Source organism: Vulpes vulpes, chromosome 4 (assembly GCF_048418805.1).
Source record: "Vulpes vulpes isolate BD-2025 chromosome 4, VulVul3, whole genome shotgun sequence".
In the NCBI taxonomy this organism is placed as follows: Eukaryota; Metazoa; Chordata; class Mammalia; order Carnivora; family Canidae; genus Vulpes; species Vulpes vulpes.
Genome location: NC_132783.1, coordinates 98,183,206 through 98,205,621, shown reverse-complemented (window position 1 = coordinate 98,205,621; position 22,416 = coordinate 98,183,206). Strand labels below are relative to the sequence as shown.

At 41.8% G+C, this 22,416-nt stretch overlaps 1 protein-coding gene across 2 annotated transcripts in view; it reads left to right on the top strand.

Moving 5' to 3' along the window:
• ATP6V0E1 (ATPase H+ transporting V0 subunit e1) overlaps nt 1-14,322 on the top strand; it is a 32,567-nt gene extending 18,245 nt beyond the window's left edge. Inside the window, exons 3-4 of one of the 2 annotated variants that reach the window (XM_026007044.2) lie at nt 6,408-6,537; nt 13,840-14,322. In XM_026007044.2, the coding sequence (XP_025862829.1) occupies nt 6,408-6,501 (94 nt within the window). In that variant the 3' untranslated portion in view covers nt 6,502-6,537; nt 13,840-14,322. Of the gene's footprint in view, nt 1-2,551; nt 2,703-6,407; nt 6,538-13,839 lie in introns of those variants that run through there. The other variant, XM_072756580.1, reaches the window with a different exon arrangement.
• The last annotated feature ends 8,094 nt before the right edge of the window (nt 14,323-22,416 follow it).

Sequence of the window (22,416 nt, the reverse complement as noted above, 5' to 3'; positions counted from 1 at the left end):
TATTTATTTATTTAAAAATTTTTTTTTAAATTTATTTATGATAGTCACGGAGAGAGAGAGAGAGAGAGAGAGGCAGAGACACAGGCAGAGGGAGAAGCAGGCTCCATGCACCGGGAGTCCGACGTGGGACTTGATCCCGGGTCTCCAGGATCACGCCCTGGGCCAAAGGCAGGCACCAAACCGCTGCGCCACCGAGGGATCCCGAGAAAAGAAACTTTATTTCAGTTTATTTCAAGTGTAGAGCTGACAAAAATAGGGCATATTCCTATGGTAGTGAAAGGGTCCAACTAGAGAGAGGTTTGGGACAACATTAATGGAAATGAGTTTGTGCCTTCTCATCTGGAGCATGGTGCCCTTTTCTAAGCTCCTGTGGCTGTGGCAGAATTCAGTTCCTTTGAATTGGTTGTCAGACTGAGGTCCCTTTTCCTTACTGGCTGTTAGTTGGTGACTGCTCTCAGCTCCTGGAGGTCACATTCTTTGCCATGTGGCCCTTGCATCTTCAAAGCCAACAAAAGAGAATATCCCCTCTTTGTGTCAAATCTTTCTCATCCTGTAATAATCTGGGTTCAGTTAGGAGATAGAAACCACACAGTAGGTTGAACAGGGGAAGTTTAACATAATTACTATTAACTACAACACAAGACTGACTATGAGATATAAGGAAACTATGGTACCCTAGGGCTGAGGGAGAGTACCCAAGGAAAGACAAAAGTTGGAAGGCAATCAGACTTTGTTGGAGAAAGTGTGGTTCAGCGCATCAGATAGCAGAGAAATTCATTGGCTTGGCCAGGCTGGAGTTGGTCTGGAGTTGGTGGGCAAGCAATGGGCTACCCACTAGAGTACAGGTGGGAGAGTGGGCAGTCTGTGGCAGGATTCCCTGTGCCAGTACAAGTGGGAGGCCTTCAGAGCATTGTAGGCCTTGCAAGGGTTCTGGTTTCCTTGTCAGGAGGACTGCAGAAAGGTTTTTTCCAGGCTGAGGTTACCAGATCAAAGTGTGACTGTGTTCCAGGCCTGAGTATGTACAGGCTCCACAGAATATTCTCACACCAACTCCACCAACTTCCAGCCCACGCCCGCAATGTCCCTCCAGCTCCCTCTACTAAAAAAGCTGAACGTCACGTTCACTGTAAAGGAGAGAAAGCAATTCATTTGCTTATTACAGAGAGCACGTATTAAAGAGTGTCTTCAGAGCTGATTGGCAATAAATACATGTGATACATACACTCCAAACGTCTTTTATTAGGGAGAGTCCCATCCCTTTTAAGAACTCACCTGATGGGGATCCCTGGGTGGCGCAGCGGTTTGGCGCCTGCCTTTGGCCCAGGGCGCGATCCTGGAGACCCGGGATCGAGTCCCACGTCGGGCTCCCGGTGCATGGGGCCTGCTTCTTCCTCCGCCTGTGTCTCTGCCTCTATCTCTCTCTCTCTGTGACTATCATAAATAAATAAAAATTTAAAAAAAATTTAAAAAAAAAAAAAAAAAAGAACTCACCTGATTAGGTCAGGTCACTCAGGATAATTTCCCTTAAAGCCAACAGTAGAGCCTAACACAATCTAATCTCGGGAGTGACTATCCCATCATACTCAGGGTGTGTACACCAGGAGATGGGAATCTTGGGGAAACCTCTTAGAATTCTGCCTACCACAGAGTGCTGGGGGCGGAGAGGAGGTGGAAAGGCGAATGACCCAGTGTTACATGAGAAACTCCTTTGTAAAGTAAATAGGTTGTATTTCATTCTGTGGCTGTCTCACAGAGAAGAAATAACTAGTATTTATTGAGCATCTAGTTGTCAGCTACTACACAGAGCACTTTAATGTATTATCTGTTTAATTCATAACATCTTAAGACAGAGGTTATTATCTTCATTTTACAAAAGGGGAAACTGCCCCTTAGTTTGTAAGGGGTCACTTGCCTGGAGTCACTCCACTCCTGGAGTCACTTGGTGTAGCTGGATATGAAATCCAATCTTGCCTGATACTGAATCTGATATTTTTTTACTTCCTCTCTACAGTAATAAAAGCTTTCATTTTTAAAATTCAGTTTATTTAAACTAAAACAAAAACACACAATTCATCCATCTCTTCCATCCCCTACACCCTGCCTCTGGCAACCACCAGTCTGTTCTCTGTTGTCTATGAGCTTGTTTTTTTATGTATAAAACTTATAAGAGAGATCATATAGCATTTATCTTTCCCTGACTCATTTCACTTAGCACAATGAACTCGAGGTCCATTCACAACTGGCAAGCTCTCATTCTTTTTTATGGCTGAATAATATCCCAGTATTATTGGAATTAATAATTACTAATATTAAATATTAATAATTATTATTCCAATATTGTATTGTTGGAATATATATACATAAAGATATATATACATAAAATCTCTTTATTCATCCATTCATCCATTGGTGAAGGCCATATTTTGTAGTTCTAATAACATTGCTGCCTTTGAAAGAATTTGTGTCATTTGATTGAGATAAGGGAATATGACAGAGGTCATCTCAGTATAAATAAGCCAATTGCTCCCCTACATCTCTGCTCTTTCTTCAGGAACCCACTGATAGAGATCACTCCTATCGTGGCCCTCACTGGAGGGACAGTGGATAAGAAAAGAAGTCCTAGGTGTACTTACCTGTTCCAACAGGAAGCCAAACAGCCACTTGATCTGTGCGTCACCAAGAAGTAACCATTCCTTTGTTCCCTGTTCTCATAAAAAAAAAAAAAAAAAAAAAAAAACAATATTTGAGAGATCTAGATACAGCCTTTTTTGTGGGGAGGGTGTATTTTGTGCTTGGAGGATTCAAATAACCAAGAGCCGAGCTCATGATAAGTGGGCAGGGAGTGTTTGTAGAATGAAAGCTCCCATGCGTATGTTATTTAAAGCACACTTTGCTGCTAACCTCGCTTTGTGTCTCACAAGCTCATGAGGCCCTCAAGGGTTGGCCCCTTCATCAGTTTCTCTTTGCATACTCAGAATCTGACATGGAGCATGGCATTCGTAAATGGTTGTGGAATTAATTAGGAGCTCCAGGGCTGCTTGATTTGTTTTGCCCTTAAGGTGCTATGGAAGCAGCCTGATGTAATGGGACTCATCAGGCCCACTGGATGAGTCCAGTGGATTCCTCTTCCAACTTTATCACTGATTCTCTGTAGGGTATTAAGCTTCCTAGCACTTAGTTTCTTCTTCATTAAAGTGAGGAACATGGACTTGATCTCTTGTCCATTCCAGCCTTGTAGTTCTCTGAAACATTACCACACCATAGCTGCCTCAGTAGTTTGAATAATTTCAGATGGTTATCAGGCTGGCCTTCAGGTTATGGAGACATGTGGAACAGTTTGGGCAAGTGTAAAGGGTACCCTTAGTTCTCTTTTCTTGGACACATGAAGTAATAGATTCATTGGAATATGATCTCTTCCTCCACCCACTTCCATCAATTCTGAGTGGATTTTTTTTCTTTCAGTTTTCCACTGTGTTTATCAGCTTTAAAGCGAAATTTTAAGTCAGGCGGTAGTCAAAAGGGCAGGCACAGAGCTCATCTGGTTAGAGGGGGAAATTCCTCCATGAAATCTCAAGTGAACTGATGTGGGCTTTTTCCCAAGGAATTTCTCGAACTGTAGTCTGTTGGTTTCGTTTGGTTTTTTGGTTTGCTTTAAGTGAGATGTTTTACTTGATTTGAAACATTAAGAGTAGTATATAAAATTAAATTTTAGGGAGTTTCTGAATCCTGATCTGAACAAGCAAAGTGGACTTCGTTCTTCACTTAGGATATTTTTTCTTTACCTCAGGTAACAAAGGCTTGTGATGGACTTCATCAACAGTCACCAGATGGATTCTTTATTTCCTTAACTCCCAGAGAGATTAGATTTAGTTAGATGGATGCCTTCTGAAATGTTGTCCATTAAAAAAATATTTCAGAAGATAACTTTTGTAAGGGGGACGTTAGTCTAACCTGATTTCTGGTTCAGGAAATACTACCACCTCATTAGTATTGGGACCCCAGGCAAACCATTTAGCCTCTCTGCCTTGGTCTCCTTAACTGTGTTGTGGGAGAATTAAAAGAACGATTGTATATGAAGTAGAGCATCCGTGTTTTTTAAAGCTCCCTAGATGATGATAACGTGCAGCCAGGATTGAGAAGCACTGATACAACGTCATACAAAGTGCTGGGAGATTGTGCTTTTATTTTATGCGCCATACATTTTTAATGAAAAAAGAGCCAGACCAGTTTCGGTACTAGCATATTTTTTTTATCTATCCTTCTAAGCATTGGCCAGTGATTTCAGTCTTTTACGAAAGGATGAACGACTGTTTTTACAGTCAGCCTCTATTGCCTGCTGGGTTTGGGGAAGTCCTGGGTCTGAGTGGAATTTTCCATGACTCTTAGCTCTGCACCATTAATGTTCACTGCAGTCACAGAGCTTTTCAGTGTGGCTGCCTGTGCTATCCTTTCTTTGTTTTGCAGCGACAGATAGATGTGACCTCAACTACAAGTCTTGGTATTTTGTTTGTTGTTTAATACTCTCTCATTCTAAGGACAGATCAGAGCATCTCATCTGAATTAGCTTTTTGTTTATAAAGTGAGTCAGCCTGGGGTATCTGTTTTGGCCTGATTTCCTCAGGTATCATGTTTCCTGTCACAAAACCACCTTCAGTGGGGTGGGGTGGCAGGGCGGGTACATTTGTTTCAGTAGGTAGGTGTGAGCTTCGGGTGCAGTGCTGGCAGATTCTCCAGCAGTCTGGTCTTGTCGTTGGTGATCAGAATTGGCTTTTTTTTTTTTTTTTTTTTAAGATTTTATTTATTCATAGAGACACAGAGAGAGAATGAGAGGCAGAGACACAGGCAGAGGGAGAAGCAGGCTCCGTGCAGAGAGCCTGACGCGAGATTCGATCCAGGGTCTCCAGGATCACACCCTGGGCTGCAGGCAGCGCTAAACCGCTGCGCCCCTGGGCTGCCCAGAATTGGCTTTTTGATCCTTTGGAAGAGTTTTAAAAATGACAGCAACTGAAAGGAAAGAGGTAGACCCAAATAGCAGGCTGGTTGGGTTGGGCTAGTTCCCCTCTCACAGGGGAATTTAAAGTGCTAAAATTTTAGGAGGAGTCTCCTGTAGCAATCTCTCTCCTTTTCCTTGGAAAGCAGTAACCTCTATTCCATGCAGAGAGGCTAGCTGCATCAGATTATGTTACTAAAATCCATTCTCCCAGATTAGTCAGTGGAGGCTAGGCTTGTCTACCATATCCTATCCCTGCAAAATGAGAGAGAGAGATTCTCTAATCACTTTGTATGTATTATAGGAAAGTGAAAAGCAGTGTATATTCTGCTTCATTCTGGTCTCTCTCAAATGTTACTTCCTTAGAGAGGCCGTCCCTGGCTACCTCCATCATTCTCTATTCCTTCATCCTACTTTATTTCTTGCCTGACATTATGTTATGTAAGCTTTGTGAAGGTAGTGACATTTCATTTTCTCTTCTGTATCCTTGGGGCTGGAACCTAGTAGGTGCTCATTAAATATTTGTTTAATAAGTAAAACATGGAATAGTTTGAATACCTAGACATTTGTGTATTATCTTCTTTTTTGTTCTTTGCTTTGGTCTTAAGCTTAGTGATTCTCAGACTTTGCTAGATATATGTATCGCTGTGTCAGACACAAAGCCATTTATTCAGAACTTTGCAAGCTGTAGAAGAAAATTTTAAAAGACAATTTCGACCGTGTGCTTTTTAACTTCTAACCTTGAGGTAGTATGTAACACCACTGTACTTCCTCCACAATTAGCATGGGGATAGTACAGAGGAATGCACTGTTGCTTAGATTCTCAAGTAAGCTGGGGGAATTAAATACCTGTTTGGTTCAGCTCCACTGGGTCCAAAAGATATGTTACATATTTTAGCAGTGATGGTGATTAGAGAAGGGGAACTCACCTGTTACAGCCTAATTGGAAGATGATGGGCTGAAATTTAACCTTGGCTCTGCCATTAAAAATGGGTGTGTCCTGTCAGTTGTGGGCCTTAGCATTTGGAGAAGATAAACACCCATTCTTCCTGAGCTTGAAAGTTGTGATGATGCTAAATTGAGATTAGGTAAAGATATTCTGAGATAAAGATTCACATGAATGCAGGAAATCTTGGATACTTTGGAATTAAGATAATGAGAGTGAAGACAACTGATGAAGTGTCACTGCTTTGTCACTGCTTTGTCACTACGAATTGAAAGGAAAGCAGGGTGTGCTTTGTGAAACATGGGTTATGAGATACACTCCCATTAGCACTGTGTGTTTTATGAACCTAAGGGTATGGAAGGATTTAAATGTTACTAAAGCACCCATTTTCACCCTGATTGAAAATGGTCCTGTTCCAACATGAGTTCACACTTTGTATTGTTGCTTTTCCTCCCCCATTCATTCTCTTAGTTGGCTGATTGCAATTCTGGCCCAACTCAACCCTCTCTTTGGACCACAGTTGAAAAATGAAACCATCTGGTACCTCAAGTATCATTGGCCTTGAGGAGGAAGACCTGCTCTCCAGCGCTCAGTCATTGAGGTGATTATACCCTCAACCTTTCACATTGGTGTTGTCTGTCAGTCTGGCAGCTAGAGGTTGCCTTGACCTTTCCTTAGAAAACTACAGCCATTTTAACACTTGGCAAGGGCAGGCTGCTGAAAGTAAACATCTGAAGAGCAGAAATAAATTTGGAACTTAGGCCACTCACTTTACCAAAGGATTTATTCATAAGATTCCTTTAAGTTCTGCTGTTACCCAGTCATTTAAATAAAGTTTGCATGCGGTCTTTCAGATACAGGAGCGCCACTGTTTATACTGGATATTGCAGGATTCTTAAAGTTGCCGACAGATTTTAAATTAAGGGCATTTCTGAATGCTTTAGAGAGAGAGAGTCGGGTGCTCTTTGAACACTGGAGTTAAAATTTTAGGTTTTGTTTGGTTCAAGGGATCAGAGAGGTAAGGAGTGTTATAGTGGAAAGATTTATTCACTGGCTGAGAGTCAGAAAACCCGACTTCGTTGCTCTTTCTCCGTTATTTTGAAAAATGAAAGTCTGCACTCGAAGCTTGCCTAGATTCTGGTTCTCCCTTTTTGGCAAGGGTATCTCTTAAGTGATACTGTGGACTCATATCAAGAGACACACAGTGTCTGACTCTTCTGTCTTTCATGATACCATGATGATCAGTGGGTTCAGATAACAGCAGCCTGGTCCCTCCAGTTGCAGAGTTCTCTGCCAGCCTTTTATCTGGGGATTTTATCCATTATGATCTTAGCCTGAAGTAAACATTTCAGTAGAAAGTGCAAAACGGTGATTTTCCAGTTCCATCGTTACGTCTACATTTGATGAGATGAAATGTTTTTATAAAGATGAACTTACCCTCTAGAGTTATTTAGTAACTTTGAAATATAGATCACATAGGAAAAGCACTATACATATTTAATTTTTTTTCTTTTAATCTTCAGGGCAAGATATTAGTGCCCGAGTTACTTCCAGGGTATCCAGAGAAGTTTTTTCTTCTCTCTTGAATTTTAATCAATTACATGTTATTACCCTTTTTATGATCAGATGTTCTTTCTTTGGTTTATGGGAGCCTGTCTAGACTGGCTTCTATGTCCTTTTGATATTATTCTCTGGTAGTTTCCTCACTTACTGGTGACATCAAGATGTCCCAGACCTCTCTGTGTGTTTTTTTCTGTCCCAGACTTGGAATCTGCTGTTCCTCAGATTGCTTTTGAAATTTCCCACTGAGAGGATCCCTGGTTCACCAGTCAGTCCTCAAGGCCAACTGGCCATGGTTCCTTTCAGTGGGAAATGGATTTAAAAAAACCAAGATCTGATTGCTGGGAGCATCCATTTCTGCTGGGGTGTTGTTGCTTCTAAGCCTTTACAGTGGACAGAGCCAGGAAGTATGTTCTTCTAAGAAGAAAAATCATGAGTCCATGTTAGTACTTTTTTTTTTTTTTTAAGATTATATTTATTCATTAATGAGAGACTCAGAGAGAGAGGCAGAGACACAGGCAGAGGGAGAAGCAGGCTCCCGGTAAGGAGCCCAGTGCGGGACTCGATCCCCAGATCTGGGATCATGCCCTGAGCCGAAGGCAGACACTCAAACACTGAGCCCAGTGTCCCCATGTTAGTACTTTTAATTCAAATTTAACATTACATGGTTTTTACTTCTTTCATTTTATACCTGAATATCATTCACATATGCTGAAAATCTTGACTCCTATAGACAATAATTTAATTACTTATTTTCATTATCCTGCAATACATAGAGTTTCAAAATAATACCAGTATAACTACTCAGTTTATTGCATGTAGTTTAGGATTTCTTTGCTGCTTTATTTGTCCTTAGAACAAAAGAAAAAAATCATTTTCTGAGATCACTTGAAATAATTATTTTCTCTCATCATTATCAGTTTGATATATAGATTATTTTATTATGTGTTCAAGTCATAGTGATTTTTATTTACCACTGTATTTTGAATATGTAAAACATATTTCCAAAGTCAAAATGATAAACAAGATACATTCAGAGAAGTCTATTCTTCCTGTGTTTATTTTGCCAAGATAAGCAAATACATACAAATCTATATAAGTATGTATATATACATACATGTATATATTCCCCACCTACAGCTATTACAGAAGAGACATCATATTATTTATACTATTCCATACCTTGATTTTTTTTTTCACTGAACAATATATCCTAGAGATTGCTTCTTCCTCCATTCTTTTTATAGCCATTGATGCACTTTTGGATTGTTTCTAGTCTTTTGCTATTATTGATAAAGGCACAATATCATCCTATATATGAGACATTTTATATTTTTGCTGGTGACCTTTGGGTTAGATTCCATGAAAATTGGATTTGGTTTAAAGATATATATGCTTTTTCTAGCTGTTACTATATTCCCCCATAGGGATTATATATACTATTTTTACATTTCCACCAACAATATATGAGAGTGCCTGTTTCCTCACAGCCTCGATTTTTTGCTAGTCTGATAGGTAAGTAGTCAGATTTTTTTTTTCCTTAGAATTCTGTCTTTGCCCAAAGTGGGGTAAAAAATATATGTGTGTATTATGTGATTTCTAAGACTTTTTTTTTTTACCTTTTTTTTTTTTTCATCAAGTTCTCCTGTTACCCTTCCATATAACTACAGTGAGTATTAGGTCAGGATGTTGACTGGGGTTTCAAGCAGAGACCTTCAGGCCTCAGTTGGATCTCCTTCCAGCATTGCCTTTCACTTAACTTCTCTGAGCCTCATCTCCTTCTCCTGTAATAAAAGAGAATTGGGCCCTTTGGGCCCAAAGAATAAGGAGTGTGTGGATCTGAAGCTTTCATTTGCCCATTTTCAATCTCATGTTAACCTAATTGACAAACACACACGCGCGCGCGTGCGCACGCGCACACACACACAAAAACCTAATTGACAGATTCCTTATGTTGGCCCTCTGGTCCACGGCACAAACCAGGGCTGCTTGAAACCCTTACAGTAAAGTGGTTCCTTTACAAACAAATGCCAAGAGGCAGGAGGGCATAACCAAAAGACCCTAATTATAAATGTCTTGTCACATTTATCCTGTGTTTGAGGTAGTAATTATGGTAGTACCATAACTATAGGACTTCAGTTATCATATGAAGAGATCTAATCTCTGCCTAAAATGGGAGCAAACAGAACCCCTGTGACAAGACTTGACTTTTCTTTGTGATAAACCAAAAGACGGAGCTAAATTCCCTTTTGACCTTTGTGGTTTTACACAACCATGCGATGATAAAGGAGTATAGAAACTAGATTTAGGCCTGTCTTCATCTGGTAAGGAAAGGCGTTTGATTTTATACATGATTAGAGGCCAGATTTGGAAAGTAGGAGGTGTAAGCCAGACATGGTATTCAGCAGAGGAAAATCAGGAGTAGTCATGAAAGCTTTAAAATAATTTTATATAGGTGGGATTGACTTGATTTCAACAGCACAGTTAAACACCTAGCTGATCTTTTGCTACTTTAATCACTTTAATTGCCACAATGCTTTCATATGTTGATGATAGACTGGGTTACAGTACATTATGTTTATTGGCTGGAAATCTTGCTGGTACTTCTAAGAACAGAGCTCACTCCACGTCTGCTCCCTGCCAGCCTTTTCTGCCTCTCCTGGATTCCTCAGATGCTCCCGGAACTGTCTCATCAAGATTGCTGCTTTGGTCATGGCCCATTTTCCTCCAGCCTTGGGGGTGTGATGCTAGTGTGGAATCTCCTTGGAGTAGATTTGGCTTCAGCCCCGGCATCCTATAAGTTAGTTGGTTTACCACACCCCTGTAATATTTTAGACAAATTTATATGTCTTACTGCAGTCCTAAAGGGCAGACATTGTTTTTTATTACAGAGTCTGGACAGGAAAGGAATAAAGTGTAATTAGGCCTCTGCCTCAGGGGAGCTGTTTTTCTACGCATTCCAAAAATATTTGAGTGCTCATGAGGTACATGGTACTGAGTGGGGATTTCAAGGAAGGCCATGGGCTCTGAAGAGGTTTGTGATTGTTGAGAGGTTGAAATTAAGTCATATTTGTGAAAAGTTAAACAATGCAAGGTGTTTTGTGGTTTATAAGTGTATCTTTTACTCTGCTCTCTGACCGGATATGCTGCTGCCACTTGAAACTGTCGAGTCTCCGTTTCAATTCCCGATGTTAGAGATTTCGCTGTCACTTAGAGTCAGAACCTATTCCATCACCTTTCTCCTCTTCCTCAGATCCAGTTTATCCTGCTAATGGCTCTTATATGTGCCCTTCCTCCCCCTTCCTCCTTTGGGCACCCTAATTTCTGACCCAGATCATTGCGGCTCTGAGTTTTTACAGTGGTTCTTCATCAGGTCCCCCTGCTTGACAGTCACTATATCTACAAAACACCACCCTGTTTGTCTCCCTGATGCAGGACTTCCTGAGAGTGCTGCTTGTCCCAGAAGCTTTTAGTAGTTCTCCATAGGGTTTTGTGTTTTGTTTTGTTTTGTTAAATTTTATTTATTTATTCATGAGAGGGGGTGGGGCAGAGACACAGGCAGAGGGAGAAGTAGGCTCCATGCGGGGAGCCCAACGTGGGACTCCATCCCAGGTCTCCAGGATCACATCCCGGGCTGCAAGCGGTGATAAACCGCTGCACCACTGGAGCTGCCCTGTGTTTTTTTTTTTTTTTTTTTTTTAACTTGAAGGCCTTGAGTTCAGTGGGTACATGCCCCTTGGAATGCCGTGTAACTTGTGGCCACCAGAGTCCCATGAGCCACCAAAGATAATAATGACTAACCTGCAGGTGATGTCCAGCTCCCTAAGTTGGCAGTCAAGGCCTTCCCAGTTGCCTTCGGATCACTTCTGCGGCCATTCTTTCACTGCTTTTCTCCACGACCTATTGGTTCCAGCTCTTCCATTTCCATGTTCTGGACAAAATGGACTTTGCTTAGCCCTTCCTGTCTCTCATTGCCCTATGACGTACATTAATTTAGGAGGCATGTTAGCAAACACACTATTCTGCAGAGTTCTCTCTATTCTCTTGCCTCCATTCTCCCATTCTTTCAACTCTCTTGGATATTTTCTCTTTGAGTGTCTGGCTTGCAAATCCTTGTACTTTCTTTCTGGCTACTTGGTATCAAAATGATTTCATCTGTCCCTTGATGTAGTTAGCTCTCCAGTTTTTGCCATTCATATTCTGCATTGTCTTGACTTATTAATTACACATACCTTCTGGTTGCTTAAATATCTCTTGTAGTTAATCTACAATAAACATGTATCTTACACATAATCGTAAAGGAGGAATTGTTTTGTGAATTTACATAAAATGAAAAAATACAGATAAAAATGAAATGTATTCTTTGATTTAAAAAATATATTCACTTACCCTCCCTTGAACAGATTTGCTGGTTCTGCCCTTAATATTTTTATGTTGTCTTCATTCTCAGTTTTTTTTTTAAATTTTTATTTATTTATGATAGTCACAGAGAGAGAGAGAGAGGCAGAGACACAGGCAGAGGGAGAAGCAGGCTCCCTGCACCGGGAGCCCGATGTGGGATTCGATCCCGGGTCTCCAGGATCGCACCCTGGGCCAAAGGCAGGTGCCAAACCGCTGCGCCACCCAGGGATCCCTATTCTCAGTTTTATATGAAAGTAGCCTTAGTGATTTCCTTATTTTACAAAAAATGAGAACATGGACCCTTTGGTTGAGTTCCTCTCCACCCACCCCCAATGGCTATTTCATGTTAGAGAGATGATTAGAATATGTGCTGCTTCATTTCACTCCCAAATCAAACCGCAAGTCCATGCCATTTAACATAATTCTCACTCACATTTATCTCAAACTAGTATCATTGAGCTTACGTGAAAATTATTTCATTTCTGTGTGGTTTTCCAGAGGTGAAGACTTATTTTTCCCTTTTGTTATTCACATGTCCAAAAAGGTCTAAACAACAAGGAGGTCTATCTAGCCTGTGTGCTTTGTAAAAAATTAACACAAAAAACATCTATATTAATTGCTTTAGTATTCTCAAGTTAAATTTATCATCTGCCTGGAACTTGGGTCTGTATAGATGGGACTGTTCTGCTGGCATAAGGAGGAGAAGAGGAAATGATCATTAGATTAAAGGTTTTATGAGGCCGTGAGGCCACAAGAAACCAGTAGCTCTGGTAACTGCCCCTCCCCGGCCCGATGTGGTTATTTTCCTAGTACATTGTAAAAACAGTCCTCTGATTATATCTTGAATTGAATATATTTTGTTTGCAGCGTCCTGCCTTAGTGGGTCCAGCAGTCTAGTCCTTTCCATACTGAGGATGGTTGGACTGTCCCAGCTGTCCCCAGAAAGACCAGCAGCCTTGTATTTACTTCTGGGTGTCATGAACCCCAAGGCCTTGGGAAGCCTATCATTTTACCACATTGCTCTGTGGATTCTCCTGGTTGTGCTCACTGATTTGGAAAACCTTAAGGGCCCATTCGATCTCCTACATGCTATATGACCTTCAGTCTTGTCAGACATGCCTGCCTGTAACCTTGTCTTTTCCTGGTTTAATTAGCCCCTTGCTCACCTGCACCTAACCTTCAACATTTTGGCAAAATGTGTGTTTTAACCAGCTTGCCTGCCTGCCTGCCTGCCTGCCTGCCTGCCTGCCTTCCTTCCTTTCTTCCTTCCTTCCCTCCCTCCCTCCCTCCCCCCCCCTCCTTCCCTCCTTCCCTCCTTCCCTCCTTCCTATCTATCTATGATTTTATTTATTCATTCATGAGAGACAGAGGGAGACATAGGGAGAAGCAGTCTCCCCATAACCAGCTTTTCTTTTCTGCCAACTCAGGCTTTGTGTGGAAATTGCCTTGGAAAGCCACTATTTAATTTTTATATTCTCTTTATTGGTTTTTAATTTTGAAAGCTGCATATGTGGCTTTGTTTATAAAGTCCTTTAAAACAGGCTTTTATATAAAGGAGTTTATGTGACCACTGCTCTTAGTTTGATGTGTGAAAATTCCAATCTTCAGTGTTTGTTAGCTGGAAGAGGGGAGGGGCAAATACAGATTCTTAAAGTGTGAACGCATTAGGTTCCAATAGGATCAGCTTGAGTCAACTTCCTGCGTTCCATGACACAAAAACTGTTCCTTGTGACCCTCATTTCAGCAATGTCCTTGGTAATCAGACCTCTTGTCGCAGCCCTGTAAAGCCTGCCCACTTGAGCCCACTTTTCTTTCAAGTATTTATTGAGCACCTGTATATTTTAAATTATTAGCCTGATTGACTTTTCTTGATGTTATGAACCTTTTGCCCTTTCTTAAGGATAGCGTAAGGATCAGTTACCCAAACGGCTTTGTTTTGCAGGTCACGAAGAGAATTCCTCTAGATGCAAAATCAACTCCAAACCCAGACCGCCTTCTTTGACTTGCCTATTTTGGCCATCAGCTGCCTTAAACATTCACACCATATTTGAATATCTTATTCTACAATGCAGTATTTTTTCCTGTTGCCTTTTTTTACATTTTGATGAATTATGTGCCTACTTAACCTAAACTGTGCTGACTCCATAAAATGTTTATGCACTCTTCTGAGATAGAGGGTGCTATTCTTCTGAGAAATACATTGCTCTCTCCTTGGAACCTGTGAATTTGAAGATGACTCCTGCCTGGTCACAACATGGGAATCAGCAAAGTGTTTAAAAACTGTCACAAGACAAGGCAGTCAGTAGGAGAGCATGTTCAGAGGGAATATCTGTCCCAACAGAATTACACCAAAGTATATTTTCAGGATGACTTTCTTATTTCTGCCATCTACCGGAATAAATTATTTTTCAGCTTTCTGTGGAAATCTGGTTTCTGTGTTTATTCATTTTTGTAAGTTTTTCTGTCTCTAGATAATGCATTTTAAAAAAATGATTTTGTAGTTCAAACTGAGGTTGGAAATACAAACCTGGTCATGTAGTTTGACATACCCAAAGAGACTGGTGAGTACTTTTCTTAATCATTAGTAATCATTGGAGTGCTTACTGTAGCCAAGGCCTGGAGGAATCAAAAGTAATTGAGGTCCCTGCAAATTCCAAAGCTGATAACACAATCTGGAGAGGTAAAGTCGATCTACATAGAACTGTAATACAAGGCTGTGTTTGGCCATTGCCCATAAAAAAGTGGTTATGATGGTGAGCCACTAGAGGTTCTGTACTCACCACAGGCACAAGGTACAATTGGCAATTCCTTGTACCAGCACACCCTCAGAAATAGGACTGGAGAAAATAGGATGGATTGAAAAGCTTAGGATGGGACAGTAATTCTGTTTTGGTAGCAGGCCTCTGAATAATTCACTAATTTGGGGACTTTATTAGTTTTAAGAAATTAAAATTTTAAATGGATCTAAATTTTCACCAGCGGATGGCTTTTGACAGCCAGCCAAGCCAAGAATGGATTTCCTGTTTTGCAGTTTGTGCTTCTGTATTCCTCCCAAACTGAACTCGTTGCTTTGCTGTTCTTACAACAAAAGAGTTTCAAGTTGAAATGACTGTCCTGCTTTCATTTCTTCCTTTCCATTTTTTTCTTTTATTTTGAACTTCAGATTTTTTTGAGGGGCAACTCCATACTTTACATTTCTAGCAAACGGCTTTTTTTTTTTTTTTTTTTTAATAGCTAATTTCATGGAATCCTTAAAACACTGAAGATCTGACGCTGGAGGGACCATAGTGGCAAACACTAGCTACCCCCATAGCTTTATAGATAAGGCATCTGAGCCCAGACAGGGACATTGCTTGTCTAGTTTAATTCAGCTGGTTAGAGACAGACCAGGGAGTAGGATCCACATTTCATAATTCCCCCCCAGACCCCTTCTCACTTGCTACCCTGCCTTTCCCAGAGTTGGAGCCAGTTTTGGGTTTCAGGTAGAAAGGAAGAATTCCCCCAGCAGAGCAATTCACTTGACCTTAATATTTGTCCTCACAGAATGCAATACTGGTGACTCCTGTGGGTACATAGGAGGATGCTACAGTGTCTGAGCCCTAACCGTGGGGGAAGTGTGACTATTGCAGCTGTCTACCCAGCTTCCTCAAGTCAGGTCCTGCATCCCATTATCACTGGGGGTCAGCCGAAAACCTTCCCAACTGCCACTCTGCACTGCTTTCTTGCAAAGCACCCAGAGCTTTGAAGCTGAGCCTTGTGATGTCCCTAAGTAGTGACATTTCCTTTGAGTGTTGCTTTCACCTGTCTGGAGTTCAGCATATGGCATTAGCTGATAGTGAGCCTACATAGTTTCAGCATCACAGCCCTTAGCTGTGCATACTTACAGCAATGATGGAGGACAGCATTCATGATCATGGTTTGGCACAGTTCCAATTTGATGGCATAGTTGAAAGCAGAGGTCCTGACCCTGGTTGATCCAAGTCCCTGAGTTCTGCCTTACTGTCACTTCCTACTCATCCATTTTTGTATTTCCCATTTGCTTTCAATTAGACATTTTGGGAAGTCCACTGGATTATATCGCTTTTTGCATTTGAACTTGCCACGTGGTGGGACACAGGAAGATTAGTGTATTGGCTGCATTAATAATAGAAACACAAGGATGCAATCACGGAAGGGGCTGATTTTGTACCAGGGAGGTTTTGGTCGTCCCCCTCAGAAGGGAACGTCCTGCTCAGTAAGCCTTCTAGGGGAGTATAAGGCCCTAATTGCAGCTTAGGCCTGAACCTAAAGGGTTCTCTCCAAACCTAGTGGGACTTACTGCTTATGAGGCCCTAATGGCCTCAGAGTAAAGCCTATGAAGAAGGAAGGAGCTCATTTCCTAGCCAAGTTGGAGATCAAAGACTTCCCAGAAAGATTGATCACAACCCCCTAAAGGCCAGGTACCATGACTGTCACCACCTAACTTTATGGCTATTGTTGAAATAAGGGAATGAGGAAATCAACTCATTTTTTGTGAGGGAGACTTGCTAAGTTCCCTTTGTCCAGGAAGTCACTTAATCCTTGAACCTATTTCCTCATTTATGACATTTTTGAGAAAACTAAATACAACCAGTTTATAAACTCAGATACGTGCTTTCTCCTCACCTCATTCCTAGTAATTGACCTGTTTTGTTACAACATGGCCCATCATCTGAGATAGATGGATGGCTGCAAATCACATTTTGTTTGATAGTTCTCTTGCTCCGGTGAGTGCCAGGACCCAAGCTTGGAAGGAGCCCCGTACAGCCCTTTAAAAGGATATTGGAAAGGTCCTTCTCCAAAGCCTGTCCAGATGAATGTGGTGTGGACTCCTGGCATGATCATTACACTAGGAGAGGCCCCAGGTTTGCAGTCTTACTCCATCATTTGCAAGCACTATTAACTTTGAGCAAATCTTTAATTTCTGGGCCTCAGTTTTTTCATCTACAGAATGGGGATACTACTTCCTGCCTTTTCTGCTATACAAGCTTGTTACCAGGTGAGATGGTGGTAGCAAAGATGATTTGTAACTTTTTTTTTTTTTTTGATATTTTATTTATTTATTCATGAGAGAGAGAGAGAGGCAGAGACACAGGCAGAGGGAGAAGCAGGCTCCATGCAGGGAGCCCGATGTGGGACTCGATCCAGGTCTCCAGGATCACGCCCTGGGCCAAAGGCAGGCACTAAACCGCTGAGCCACCCAGGGATCCCTGATTTGTAACTTTTAATAGTACATGAAGAATATTTTCCAAAGAAATGACAAAACTGCTATGATCCCTTGATGACTTTTAAAGACAGGCCCCAGAGGGGCAGTCAACTGATTTTTTTCTACATAGGTTTTCCCTTTTGATAAGTCCCTTGTACTTGGGTTACAGAAAAATCAAAGACACACACCAGGCTCCAGGCCTGAGCTCTGAGCAGGGAGATGGATCTCTTAGAAAAAATCCTAGCATAAGTGTTTGGACCACATCTTTCCTGCCCTTCCATGTTCTGTGTGAGTCCTACAAACTCTTCTACCAGAATGGCAGTATTGCTGGCATGATTTAAGATGTAGCCTGAGGGTCATTGTTTTCCATGAACAATGTTTTTGTTTGTTTTCTTATCACTGAGCCGGTCAATATTTTCTCATATCTTACTTTGGCATTGCTTCAGAAGTAGCGTCTTTTTGCTCATTTCTGCTGGCCAATTTTTTAACAATGGTAAGTGTTAGAATTGAAAAATTACTTTTTAAAAAAGATTTATTTTCTTTATTTTAGAAATGTGTGCTGTGTGTGTTCACAAACAGGGGAGGCAGAGAGAGAATCTCAAGCAAACTCCCCACTGAGTGCGTGTGAAACGCCATGAGGGCTCAGTTTTAGGACCTTGAGAACATGATCTGGGATGAAACCAAGTCGGATGCTCAACCCACTGAGCCACCCAAGTACCCCGAGAAATGAATTTAAATCGTTGATTAGACTCATGGAAGATTTGGCCCTGGATTTCGTCTTCCAAAAATTTGAAGTCCGTTGCTCTTTTACGAACTATATTTAAGTTACATCTTAAAATACATATCTAGGCATGTTAGAATGGTGTTACCACCCCATCCTTCTATGCAAATGCTCTCTTCTGTGTGAAGATCAAATATATATAAAATGAAGATGGGACCTTAGAAGGTATGAATTACTTTTCCCCTGCCCCTTTATTTCAACTTTTTCTCAAGAGTTGAATGGATGGAATTAATTGTAAAAAATCTGCAATTTTCACAGAAAAAGCACAGTATAGAATACAATCGTAAAGAATATTTATCATAGCACAATTAATGGAAAACAACCATAATACACAATATAAGGAGATGCTTAAATAAGTCATACTGCATCCGACTGAAGGAATATCATGGTACATTTAATAATTTATTTATTTCTGTGACATATGCCTGGAAATGAAGTTGAAAAGATAGATAAAAGTACTCATACTGCCTCTGGATGGGAACTGCAAATGACTCAAATTTTCTTTCTCTTTTAGTATTTTCTCCAACAAAAAGGTAATACTTGAGCCCCCAAAAAAGAAACGATAAAAATTATTTTAATAACAAAAAAAGAATGTTAAGAAAAAAAGGATTTTAAACTTATGTACATAGCAAAAAGTCTGATGAGAAATAGACCAAAACGTTGATAATGATTATTTCTTTTGCAACGTTGTATACTTTCCGCAGAGAGCATGTATTCCATCATAATCGGGGAAAAAGGTGTTTTGGAGGGGACTATTGTCAGAATAGTGCCAGTATTTCCTTCAAACATTATATAACACACACACACTTTTTTTTAAAGAGTAATTCAGGGTCAGGGGAAATGAAGTCAGCTAGATCTATTAAAACACTAAAGCTATTCTGAATCAATGAAAATCAGCAAGTTCACACAGCAATTCTGATTAACTGTTTCCATTGTGCAGGACAGAGTACAGAGCATTCAGCTTATGAAACTCTGGCCTCCTTTTGTATAGGTGCTCACAGTGACGGCATGGTGGAATGAAAAGGGAGCATTGATTTTGTTTCTGCCCACAGAGAAAAGTGGAAGCCTGGGGTATTAATGTTCTGGGGTCCCACATGGGTTAGAATAAGCCTCACTGTTCTTTCCCTCCCAACTGCTCCAAGCCAGTCTTTCATTCAGGCTGTGTCACTGCTTCAGTTAAAACCTCCTCCTTGTGAAATGCATTGGCCGGTTTCCCCAACTCTCACCCACCCACCCACCCACCCCGCCCCCTGCAGGCCAACTCCAAAACAGGAGTATCCTGGTGGCAAAGGATGCTCAACAACTAGCACTGCTACCCACGTGAATCCGGTCAGGATTCTACTTAAGTGGATGTCAGGATTTTGACATGGTTTCCATAGTTTCTTTACACTGTCCAAAGTGTGGTACTATGCTGTGGGTTGCCACTCCAAAACAGAACAAGCAGAGCAGATGTTTTGTAAAAGTAGGCGATGTATTTGAGGAAGCATGAGTTGAGAGGCTAAGTATGACTGACTTTGCAAACCACAAAAGCTTTTCAACAACATTCAACAGGTATTTTCAGTTCCTGTTCTTTGTCATGATGCCAGCTGCTTGAGACAGTGGGAAGCAGAAGAGAGACCCAGTCCTGAACTCCTGGAGTTTAGGGTTTAGCAGGGAGACAACTGGGTCCCAGGTGCTCCCGGTGAGTGGAGTGCACGAAGCAGGGTGATGTGGCATTGCATGTACTGGTTGCTGGGTAAGGGCACTAGAAACACTAATGGAGGAAGGCTTCTTGGAGGAAATGATCTTTAAAGGTAAACCCAGAGAATGATTAAGAGCTAGGTCAACAATTGATGAAGCCATTGCAAGAGTCCCAGAAGGAGAAGCATCTTGGATTATGGTAATAGGAAAGAAACGGAGTTAGAGAAGTAGTGTATTGGGGGCTAGCACATACAGATGATTGATTGGATGTTGGGGGAGGGAGGTTGTTAAGGGGGACAGGAAGGAGTCAAGGACTGCAGCCAGGTTCCCCGCCAGGTGGACATTGGAGCCTTTCACTGAGATGAGGGCAGTGAGTTCAGTTGTGGACAATATGAATTTGCAGGTGCCAGAGGTCTGCATGTGCAAATACCCAGTGGGCCATTGTTATGTGGGTCTGGAAGTTGGGCAGGAAGACATGGCTGCAGAGTGGGGGTATGGGCAACCAGCGTGGAGATTACTGAGTCTGTGGGTGTGGATAAGGGGCCAGGAAGAATGTGTAGAGTGAGAAGAGACCTAGTCTAGGCTGGAGACCTTTGGAGCACCCACTTTTCAGTGGTGGGCAGAGAAGAGGAATCTAGAGATCCGTGGTAAGTGCCACGGCTTGAACAGCAGTTAGCACCACCTTACCTGCAGCTTCTTAACATACATTATTGCATGAATAAGTGGGACATAGTCCTATATTATAGTTGGAGATGCTGAGATTATGTGACCTAGCCAATTTCACCCAGAGGATATCCCCTGAAATCATCTGGGAAATTAGGTGCATGTATACTTGTGTGTGTTTTCCTGGGAAGCAAGTATATGGCTTTCATCAGACCCCTAGAAAAGTTCAGAACCATTGTTGATACCAACAATAGGGGCGTCTAGCTGGCACAGTCAGTGGAGCATGTGACTCTTGATCTCGGAGTCGTGGGTTTGAGCCCTACACCTGACATAGAGTTTACCTAAAAAAAATAGTATCAACAATGGCTGATCCTTAACCTGGTGCTTGCTGTGTGCCAGCCCTAAGGACTTTACCCTTCACCAGACTATAATTGGGGCAGGACAGGGCAAAGAGCAGTCTTGCACATCTCTCTCCTTTCTAATAGTCCCAGTTTCTTTGTGTCCTTGAGCCCCCAGGGAGGAGAAAAGACCACCAACCTGGTCCTCTTCTATCCTGTGTTTACAGGACCCTAAAACTGTTCTTAACTCCTTTGTTAGAAGGAGAGAAGAACTGCCCTTACTTAGTCCTAATTTCACCTCAGTTCCCACCCCTACTGCCAGTTTTCCCAAAGGCAACTTCCCCCTTTGCCAAGCTGGGAAGAGATGCTTGGAGGAAGCCCTCTCATGTCGAGCTGACTGGTTGTAGGGGCACCCGTGAAGAGCTGTGGCCAGCTCACCGGGACTCCTGCAGCCATAATCCTGGCTTTAGCCTGTATCATAGGTGTGCCGCGCAGGTCAACAAGGTGCCTTGGGGGTCTGTATGGAAAGGCAGGCCCAAGAGTTCAGCTTCCTTCTGGGACTGCCCTTCCTAACAGAATAGTATCTGCAGTTGGCATCTGGGTTTGTTAACGTGCTTCATGTCTGTCTCACTGCAACTGGTGTGTGAAAATAGAGATGGGCAGAGGGAGAAGCAGGATCCCTTCAGGGAGCTCAATGCAGGACTTGATCCCAGGACTCAGGGATCACAACCTGAGCCAAAGACAGACACTCAACCACTGAGCCACCCAGGTGTCCCTTCTTTCTTTTAGCAGCCCCTCTGGACTGTTCACTTCCTGGATGTGGAAATCCAGTTTCATAGTTTTACACTGGATTTGCACTTTTTCAGAGCGCGCCTCCATCTGTAGTTCAACAGACTGTTATCATAGTTACAGGTCTTGGTTCCTGCTGCTTATCGATCTGTTCCTCCACTTTCTGTTTTTATCGGCCTACAATAAGAATGTCTTATTGTACCTGGCCTCTGGGAGTATTTCCTACAACAAATGCTAGATTGTTCTCACTCCCTGGCTTCCTGGCTTGCTATCAGTGAGAGTTGCTGATACTAACACTGTGTGTTCAGCTCAGTGCTGACAAAAAACAAAACCAAACCAAAAAACAAAACCCCACAGGAATTACTAACTGTCCTAGAAGTTTTCAGTCTTAGCAAAACAGACAAAACAATTTTGAGAGGAATGCTGTCTTGGAAGATAATGGAATCTCAAAACAGTCTTGAGTTGCTGGCTGCTTTCTCTTGCTATTTCACTTTCCCTTTGCTGCTGCTTCTCTTCTAAGAAGCTTCTAGTCACATTCCTCCTTAGTAGGTGGGGGAAGGGAAAACCAACACTGCTGAGCACCATTAGGCATCAGGTTCTGCATCTGATGTTCAAAATCAACCTGTGAGGCAGGTTATGACAGAAACCCAGAACAGTAAGCTTAGTATCTTGCCCAAATACATTAGAAAGAAAGTGGCACTGAAACACGCAGGTATGGTGTTGTTAATCCCTGCAACAGGGCCTCCCCTCTTATAAACTCTGTTGTATTATAAGCTTTCCATGTCACCCTCCTCCAGGTTCTGAGTTCCTCCAGGGCGATGACTCTATCTTCATGTACACATTAGAAACTCAACAAATGTCAGTTTATTTCTCTCTCTTCTCTTCCCCTGCCCATCATTAAACATAGGCTTGATTATGCTAATGACATGCCTTGCGTTCTCCATAATTCAAGGATGTCTTAGTGTTAATGCCACTTGATTTGAGGACTCAATAACATACATGATATGAATAGTACAAACCAATAAGCACTTTAAGTACTCAGTT